Source organism: Hibiscus syriacus, unplaced genomic scaffold (genome assembly GCF_006381635.1).
Source record: "Hibiscus syriacus cultivar Baekdansim isolate YM2019G1 unplaced genomic scaffold, ASM638163v2 tig00110280_pilon, whole genome shotgun sequence".
In the NCBI taxonomy this organism is placed as follows: Eukaryota; Viridiplantae; Streptophyta; class Magnoliopsida; order Malvales; family Malvaceae; genus Hibiscus; species Hibiscus syriacus.
Window position 1 is genome coordinate 73,135 of NW_024062660.1, and position 9,988 is coordinate 83,122.

General features: G+C 40.1%; 1 protein-coding gene across 1 annotated transcript; it reads right to left on the minus strand.

Annotated features, from left to right (window-relative positions):
* Nucleotides 1-7,307: 7,307 nt before the first annotated feature.
* Nucleotides 7,308-9,988, minus strand: LOC120116016 (protein trichome birefringence-like 35). The gene is made up of 6 exons (XM_039136594.1): nucleotides 9,793-9,988; nucleotides 9,420-9,702; nucleotides 8,858-9,029; nucleotides 8,561-8,757; nucleotides 8,317-8,469; nucleotides 7,308-7,727 (listed from the first exon to the last, which is right to left on the minus strand). The coding sequence occupies exons 1-6, from the start codon at nucleotides 9,986-9,988 to the stop codon at nucleotides 7,397-7,399; spliced, it is 1,332 nt and encodes a 443-aa protein (XP_038992525.1). The 3' UTR covers nucleotides 7,308-7,396.

Sequence of the window (9,988 nt, forward strand, 5' to 3'; positions counted from 1 at the left end):
AAACTTACAAAGAAAGTCTCGTTGTGGGGTTACAAATTATGTGGGTTGGGGGTGCGGGGGCGTAGCCCCGCGGTACGGTACAGGGTTGATTTTATAATTATGTACCAGGATTTTCTATTATAAATAGAGATGTAACCTAGACCTAAAATATCATTGAATAAAAACTTCTAGCGCCGCCTAGGCACCGAGGACGTAAGCACATTGCCGAACCTCGTAAAATTCTCGTGTTCTTTTGTTTTCTTTACCCGTTTTCGTCAACAATTGGTATCAGATGTCAGGAGCAAAATTCGAAGTCGCGAAATTCGATGGTCAGGGTAACTTCGGATTATGGCAAACGAGGGTGAAGGATCTATTGGCGCAACAAGGGATCTTGAAGGCTTTGCGACCTACAAAGCCGGCGTCGATGGATGAGGAAGATTGGGAAGAATTGCAGCAGCGAGCGGCAGGAACCATACGATTATGCTTGGCGGACGAGGTCATGTATCACGTCATGCATCTATCGTCTCCAGACGAAATTTGGAGGAAGTTGGAAAGTCGTTTATGTCCAAATCCTTAACGACAAAACTGTATCTGAAGCAGCGGCTGTATGGGCTGAAGATGCAGGACGATCACGATTTGGCGCAACACGTGAATGTCTTCAATCAAATCGTTTCTGATCTGGCTCGGCTTGATGTGAAAATTGAGGATGAAGACAGAGCGATGATTCTGTTGTGTTCGTTGCCTTCCTCTTACGAACACATGGTGACTACTCTTACATATGGGAAAGAGACTATCAACGTTGAGGAGATTACTACAGCCTTGTTGGCTCACAACCAGCGGAAGCAGAATGCAGGGGAAAGCTCTCAAGCCGATAACTTATATGTCAAGGGTAATCGAGATCGTGGACGGAAGCCAGAGAAGGCAGGGTCCGGGAAGCGGAATTCCAGATCCAAATCCAGGGATAAGAAGACGATTCACTGTTACAAGTGCAAGGAGGCGGGACATATGAAGCGAGACTGTCCGAAGTTGAAAAAAGCAGACTGATGAGAAGCGTGATGGCTCATCCAAGTCTGTGAACGTGGTCAAGGATGATACTTCTGATTGCAGTGAGGGTGATATGCTTTCTATTTCAACGACACAATTGACGGATGCTTGGATTCTTGATTCTGGATGTTCTTATCACATCACGCCAAATAGGGAATGGTTTTCGACATACAGGCCGGTTAATTCTGGTTCGGTTTATTTGGGTGATGATCGATGTTGCAATATTGTTGGTATTGGTGATGTCAGAATTAAGATGCACGATGGCTCCGTTCGGACGTTGAGTGGTGTTCGACATATCCCAGACTTGAAGAAGAATTAGAATTTGATTTCCTTGGGCACTTTGCACAAGAATGGTTTTATCCCTAAGGCTGACGAGGATAGGGAAACCATTCGGATTGTTAAAGGAGCATTGACTGTGATGAAAGGCAAGATGACTGCAGGGAATATCTACAGATTGTTAGGGAGTACCGTTGCAGGTGGAGTTCACTCTGTTGAGTCCTGTGATGATACGACAAAATTGTGGCATATGCGCCTTGCTCATCTTAGTGAACGTGGTATGGTAGAATTACACAAGAGAAACTTGTTGTATGGTGTCAAAAGCTGTAAGCTCGATTTTTGCAAGTATTGTGTTCTTGGTAAACAGACTAAAGTCCGTTTCAAGACCGCGAAGCACACAACTCAAGGGATTCTTGATTATGTGCATTCTGATGTATGGGGGCCTTCCACGACATCGTCTTTGGGTGGATCTAGGTACTATGTTACTTTTATTGATGATTTTTCACGGAAAGTTTGGGTGTATTTTTTGAAACAGAAATCTGAAGTTTTTGAGAAGTTCAAGCTGTGGAAAGCTGAGGTAGAAAACCAAATAGGACGAAAAATCAAGTGTTTGCGGTCTGACAATGGTACGGAGTACACAGATTCACAGTTCCTACAATTCTGTAAGGAGCATGGGATTCAGAGGCATTTTACAGTGCGCAAGACACCACAACAGAATGGTGTTGCAGAACGAATGAACAGGTCGTTGAATGAAAGAGCCAGATGTTTGCGGTTGAATGCGGGGCTTCCCAAACACTTCTGGGCTGAGGCTGTTAACATGGCGTGTTACCTTATCAACAGATCGCCAAGGGCATCGCTGGCTGGGAAAGTTGCAGAAGAGGTATGGACTGGTCATGATGTTAGTTTTGATAACTTACGGATTTTTGGTTGTCCTGCTTATGTGCATGTACCTGCTGATGAGAGATCCAAACTTGATGCAAAATCGAAGGAGTGCATTTTTCTGGGTTACAAGAAAGGTGTCAAAGTATTCAAGTTCTGGGATCCAGTTGCGAAGAAAGTTGTGATTAGTAGAGATGTCGTTTTTGATGAACAATCCATGTTGCAGCAGAAGCAAGACACGACAATGGTGGATTTCAAGCAGTTTCCAGTTGAGAAACCAGAAACTTCTCAACCGACTTCTGGTGGTTCCACTACGGATGATTTGCAGGATTATAGTCTCGCCAGAGACAGGGTGAGACGGACGAATATAAAGCCTCCGAACAGATTGGGTTTTGAAGACTTGGTATCTTTTGCACTTATTGTTAACAGTGATGATCCGGTTACTTTTCATGATGCCGTTACTAGTCAGGAAAACGACAAGTGAATGGCAGCCATGGTTGAGGAGATGGAGTCTTTGAATCACAATCGCACATGGGAGTTAGTTCCTCTTCCTGAGGGTAAGAAGCCGATTGGTTGCAAATGGGTGTATAAGAAGAAACCAGTAGTAACAGAAAAAGAGGGGGAGAAGTTCAAGGCTCGTTTGGTAGCGAAGGGTTTTTCACAGCAGAAAGGAGTTGATTATGATGAAATCTTTTCTCCTGTGGTCAGGCACACTTCAATCCGAGCAGTACTTGCATTGGTGGCTAGTTGGGATTTGCATTTAGAGCAGATGGATGTTAAAATGCTTTTTTGCATGGTGATTTAGAGGAGCAGATCTACATGCGACAACCTGAAGGTTTCACTCAACCTGGAAACGAGCATTTAGTTTGCAGATTGAAGAAATCTTTGTACGGGTTGAAACAGTCTCCGAGACAGTGGTATAAACGGTTTGACTCCTATATGATCAAGATTGGCTACAACCGATGTGAGTATGATTGTTGTGTCTATGTTAAGAGCCTTGATGATGGTTCTTTTATTTTTCTATTACTGTATGTTGATGATATGCTGATTGCTGCGAAGAACATGGATGATGTTATCAGTTTGAAAACTTTATTGAGTCAGGAATTTGATATGAAAGATTTAGGTGCTGCAAAGAAAATTCTTGGAATGGAAATTTGCAGGGACAGAGACTCAAGGAAACTGCGGCTATCTCAACGGGGTTATGTTGAGAAAATGCTAGAAAGGTTTGCGATGAGCAGCGCGAAACCAGTTAGCACTCCATTGGCGAATCACTTTAAGCTCTCATCAGAACAGTGCCCCAAGACAGATAAGGAAGTGAAGATATGGCAAAGGTTCCGTATTCTAATGCTGTTGGCTGCTTGATGTATGCGATGGTATGTACTCGTCCTGATTTAGCTCATGCTGTTAGTCAAGTTTGTAAGTACATGTCTAAACCTGGTAAGCAACATTGGGAAGCAGTCAAGTGGATCTTTCGGTACTTAAAGGGTACTGTGGGACATGGAATTGTTTTTGGGAGTCAGCGGGATAATCCTTTGGTTGTAGGATATGTGGATTCAGATTATGCAGGTGACTTGGATAATAGAAGATCTACGACAGGGTATGTGTTTACTCTTGGTGGAGGGCCTATTTGCTGGAAGTCTACTGTTCAATCTGTCGTGGCACTATCTACACTGAAGCTGAATACATGGCAGCGGCTGAAGCTGCAAAAGAAGCTTTATGGCTTACTGGTTTAGTGAAGGAGTTGGGTGTTCAACAAGGTGGAGTTCAGTTGCTTTGTGATAATCAAAGTGCTATTCACTTGGCTAAGAATCAGGTGTATCGTGCTAGAACTAAACATATTGATGTAAGGTTCCACAAGATCAGAGAGTTGGTTGCATCTGGAGAGGTTTTGTTTCAGAAGGTACATACTGATGAGAATGCCGCTGATATGTTCACCAAGCCAGTTACGACAGACAAGTTCAAGCATTGCTTGGACTTGTTGAATGTTTCGAGTTGTTAAAGAAGCAAGGTAACCCAACCCACATTGAAGTTTCCAAGGGGCAGGATATTCGCCAAGGTGGAGATTTGTTAGGTATGGCTCATAAATATACCAGTAAACTTACAAAGAAAGTCTCGTTGTGGGGTTACAAATTATGTGGGTTGGGGGTGCGGGGGCGTAGCCCCGCGGTACGGTACAGGGTTGATTTTATAATTATGTACCAGGATTTTCTATTATAAATAGAGATGTAACCTAGACCTAAAATATCATTGAATAAAAACTTCTAGCGCCGCCTAGGCACCGAGGACGTAAGCACATTGCCGAACCTCGTAAAATTCTCGTGTTCTTTTGTTTTCTTTACCCGTTTTCGTCAACAGAGTCCTTTGTTCATCCCCAATTTTTATCCAAATGAAACGTTAAAGTCAAAATGCTTCAAAAAAAAAAAAGAATAAGAGCTAGAGTGATATTTTTTTATTATCAAATGTTAGAGTCCTTTTTACCCTTAAATAAAATATTATGAGTTAAAATGCTCCGGAAAAAAATAAGAGTCAAAATAATCATTTTAATAAATGTTGGAGAGTTAAATTTATTTTTTAATAATTATTTATAAATATAGACAAATTTACATAAAATATAAATTTTATATTTTAAAATAATACATTTTTTATTAATCTCATGTAAGTATAAGGTAATATCCGTTTAAATATAACTTTTAACCGTTTGATATTAAACATTAACACTATTATTATTCATGATCTCGAACTCGAGACCTAAAGTAATATAAGATAGATTTAAACAAATATAAATTGTAATAATCTCGTACATAAAATCGACATTTAATCTTGACCCAGGAAATAGTCCAATACAAAATGAATTAATAATTATTTGGCTCAACAAACCCCAAATTTCTACCCTCCACCAAATCGAATTCCTCGTTAGGGGTGTAAACGAGTCGAGTCGAGCTCGAATATTGTGGAGCTCGACTCGACTCGAAAACTCTGAAATGGAGCTCGACTCAATTCGAAAACTCGCGAGTTTAAAATTTTCAAGCTCGACTCGAACTCGAAATCCTGAACTAAAGTTCGTGAGCAGCTCGAAAAGGCTCGAAATGAAAAAAAATCTTAAACTTAACTCAATTGAAGCCTCAAACTCAAACTCAAACTCGAACATGAACCTTAAATACATGAAAATCTTACTGTATTTTTTTTAAAAAAAATCAATACATAAATGTTAATATTATTAATAATTTATTTTTAAAAAATAAAATCTTAATATATTATATTTTCGAGCTGCTCACGAGCTTTTCGAGTCAAATATCAAGTAGCTCGTTTCGGCTCATTAATAACTCGAGTCGAGTCCATTCGATCAGAGTATTTATCGAGCTTTGATCGAGTCGATTTCGAGTAACTCACGATCTATCTCGTCTCATTTACAACTCTATTTCTCGTATCATCTCTTTCCGTAACATTTTAAGTTTCCCGTCTTAGTATCCTCATTTTTTAAGAGGACCGATTTATCCATTTTCCAAATTAATAGGGACTTATGAGATATTTACACCATTCGCATAAGACTTGTGTTTTTAGGAATAAGTTACGAAGTTCTAGGGTTGTTTAATCATGCGGGAAGTAATCTATGTCTTACTCGTGTATAGTTATTGAACGTTAAATTGATCAATACTCAATAAAACCTTATATTTACCGCAAATGCCTCATCATAAGCTTTTTAACTTTGAATTCCATCTTAGTGCATCACTAGCAAAAAAATCATTGTTCCTTTTAGCTTATCCTTTTAAAGCAAGATGGAAAGGTTTCCTTTAGTTGTATTCTCGATATCGATGATTCTTTCGATTCGATTTACGATAGGTTTAGAAGAAGATAGGGTTCAGGCAGAACTACCCCAAGAAGAAGAAAAAATAACGTTCTTTTTAGTTTTCGAAACTATCATGGAGAATCTGGTGAACGCTAAATTAGTAGATCGCAATATCTTGAAGAATAAATTCGTCGAAAGTAAGTTCGATCAAGCTTATAAAAGGGCCAAAGAAAATCGAAATCCTTCGTCGGTAAAAGTATCCCTGGAAGATGAAAAACAACTTTTCTATGTAACTCTGGAGGACACCCTCGAAATGGTGGCAAGTGGTGGATTAATAAACCGAGATGTTGTGAACAAGAAACTCTATCCGGGGGAAGCAAAGACTTTAGCACCCGGATTTGATTCAATGATCACTCAAGCCATTCAAAAGGCTCGAAGGGTTGATAAAGATAATGCTGATGCTTTAAAGGCTAAACATGATCACCCATAGAGATGCACATGTAATGTTATTGATCTAAAGGCTATAAAGTGTTCTCAAAGTTAAAATTTTAAAATTTAGGGTAAAATGTGCACTTAGTACCTAAACTATTAATTTTGGTCCGTTTTAGTACTTAAACTTTAATTTAAAAAAAAAATAACGTTAAATTTTGAAAGGGTTGCTAAAATGAAACAAAAACTAAACTTTAAATATGATTTTGGAAAAAAAGAAAAGAAAGTTTAGGTACTAAAATGGATAAAAACTTTAAATCATGAGCTTATAATGTATGATGCTGATTCATACATATATGATACTTTCATATTCAACCAAATTAACCTATAATGCATATTATACATATCAAACATGATTCAATCATGATACTTATCATACCAACACATCTATCATTCTTTCTAAGCTAAAACTAACAACCACTTAGTCCATCCCCTTATGTCATGCATCTATGATCCTTCATCACATCCGTCCCCTTATGTCATGCATCTATGATCCTTCATCACACAGGTATTATAAACCATAAGCGTTATACATAATTCACATAAACCAAACACGAAATATAAAAAGCCTTCAAACCTCCTTCCAGAGGTGGCAATCGGACTAGTTCGAGGCCAGTAATTTTGGGTTTGAGATATTTCACATTCGGATTCAGATCTTTTCAAGTTTAAGTTTTTTTTGAGGTCTAAGCTTTTAGGTTCAGGCTTTTTCGAGTTTAACTTTGAGTTGGGTTCGAGTTTGTGTTATGTTATAGTAATTAAATGGAATATCTTCGATTTGAGGTAATCTGTAATCTTAATCTCTCTTATCGAGTTGCAGATACGAAAATTGAATGGAAATATGGGAGTGGAAGTCCAATAAAACAATATAATCATTTCATTTTCAGTCAAACCAACCAAGGGAGCCGATTGCAGTTAATTAACAAACAAAATAAACCTTGATATTTACAAAAGATGGAAGAGTAATTCATTCCACACATCAGGCACACCAGGCAAGCACCAGTGTATGCAGTCAGAGTAGCTTGCAGGGTTTCCCAGTTGCTGTGGGCTGAGTGCCTCCCAGAATTTCCTATAGATGGAAGGGTGCCCATCTTTTCGATATTCCGAGAGCTGTGTGACGTTGATAACCGATACCTTCGAACCCAAACGGGAAACCAAATCATCCACCATGCGCATGGTAGCCAAGTTTGACCCACTTCCCCAGTACCCCTCCCGATCGATAGGCCTCGTTTCGTTATAGCAGTTTCCTTCACTTCCAGCTTCCCACTCTCTTTTCCTAATCATGTCAAAATGTTGGCAAAAAGCTCATATCAGATGACGAGAACCACATAAGGAAACCCTAGCAGGAACATACCATAGAGGCTTTATTTATCACACAAATCTATGTGAGTACAGCCCGACGATAGTCATGTTAGAGCCTCCGTACTCCATAGTGCACTATTAGTCTTAGAATTCATCTATCTTTGCTTCAAATGCCTCTAAGCTATGATTTATGGCATTCAATATGTTTGCAGGCTTTCACTAGATTACTTATCCGGACAATAGTCCTTATGGTGCCTCCGTGATGCACTACTAGTGTTAGAATTCATCCATCTTTGCTTCAAATGCCTCTATGCTATGATTTAAGGCATTCGATAATTCCCAGGCGTTCGTTAGATTACTTATCCAGGCAATAGCCCTTATAGTGCCTCCGTTATGCACTATTAGTCTTAGAATTCATCTATCATTGCTTCAAATGCTTCAAATGCTTCTATGCCTATGATTTATGGCATTCAATAAGTTTGCAGGCTTTTGATAGGCGATTTATGCAGATGATATAGATAAGTATAGAATAATTCAGTTTAGGGGAAAAGGTCCATCCTCACCAGAAATGTGTCGGCGACATTGTAACAAAAAAGACACGTTTCTTGAGGGGAATGACCTTTGATGCTACCCAGTCTGCCCAAGCTCCCATGGCCAGTTCCATTGCTCCTAACCCGTCGAGCTCCTCGCAGGCTCCATTTTCCTCACCACCCCACCTGCAAAAGTTGAAAGCATACTGGGAATTCAACACATCTTTAAGATATTTTCACCGTAATTAAACTAGAACCGATCAACCATTGTACATACAACATCTTGACCGGGCCTTGTCTCCACCATAAGTACGAGTTAAAAACTAGTATATCTGCATGCTCCCATTGTGCTGAATGCTTGAGTACTGAATCGGGACGGATGATTCGTTCAGTCAGTCTGTGTTTCACCGGATCATCAGAATTAGACTCAACCAGGAGCGGAGCCCAGAGAAATTCCACTGTCGCATTATATTCCTGCAAAAGACACAAGAATAGCACGATTGGCAACGATGTGCTGCAATATCAGATAACCAATATCCATCACCAGCATTATATTCGTTGTTTCCCGGCTTACCTCTGCTCTGAAAATTGTGAGCTGGGCATTAGGAGTCATTGATCTCTTATTTGCCGGGATCACCGACTGCAACAAGCACACCATTGATATCCATTGGTTTCTATTCAGAGAATCTCCCACAAACATTAGTCTCTTCCCTCTCAATTTCTCCCACATTTCGATTGCATTCCATCTGCACAAAGGAGGGACAAATTACATCCCATTCTTCAAATTGCATCAGTTGCCTATGTTGTTTGGACTCAGAGTCTACATTTCCTTGAAGTACAAACACGTCCGACATTCCGGTGCATGAATACAGGGATATGATCTCCGAGTATCCTCCGAATAAACGAAAAAGCATAGAAAAATCTTACTAATCCTGTGTCAAATACATAACCTTAACCAAGACTGGTACCCGAATCCAAGTAACATAGTTAATTGCTGCCTACAATGCACCCAATGGCCACTAGTATTAAATTGCAGCCGTACCATCCGCAATCACGACACTGCAGCCGTGATGGCGACGGCAATTTAATTCTACCCAGTTAACTAACAAAACGCAAGCAACCGAAAGGGCATTTACCTCTTCAAGTTGCAGCCATGAGGCTGCCATCTCCAGTGCTGGTACTGCAAATCGGACCTCCCATGCTTATGACACGCCAACTGCTCCGACATGTACGGACACTCGGACTCTTCGTAAAGCGGGTACGATCGATTATCGAAAACCCACTTTCCGGAGAACAAATCACAACTCTCCTGGCTTACACTCCGCCGCCGACCCAATTCCGCCTCCGGGTCGGCCCACCGGATTTTCTTCCCACTGAAGTTCCTAGTAGAGTTGCAGCCACTGAATCTATCCAAAACCTCTAAAACCCCACATAAATAAATACCCAAATCCCAGTTATTCTTCGATCAAAAGAAGAAGGAACAAAAGGTTGAAGATGGATAAAACACACCTGAAGCACGTTGAGGAAGATTTGGTTTGACATAAGTAAATGGAGTTGGTTGACTGCTGGGAATATGATCCGTGCTTTCATGGATCCGTTGAATGCTGAATTCGTTGTAGAGAACTGAACAAGCTATGAAAACCAAAAGCACGGCGAGTAAAGGGAAGTGTGGTTTCTTTCTGCTCCATTTACTCGACATGGGCAT

Coding starts and splice junctions, on each gene's coding strand:
- LOC120116016 (XM_039136594.1), bottom strand. CDS start 9,988: ATGCCCATGTCGAGTAAATGGAGCAGAAAGAAACCACACTTCCCTTTA. Junction 9,030..9,419: donor CATGGCTGCAACTTGAAGAG/GTAAATGCCCTT, acceptor TCCTTTGTGCAG/ATGGAATGCAATCGAAATGT. Junction 7,728..8,316: donor ATGTCGCCGACACATTTCTG/GTGAGGATGGAC, acceptor TGACATGATTAG/GAAAAGAGAGTGGGAAGCTG.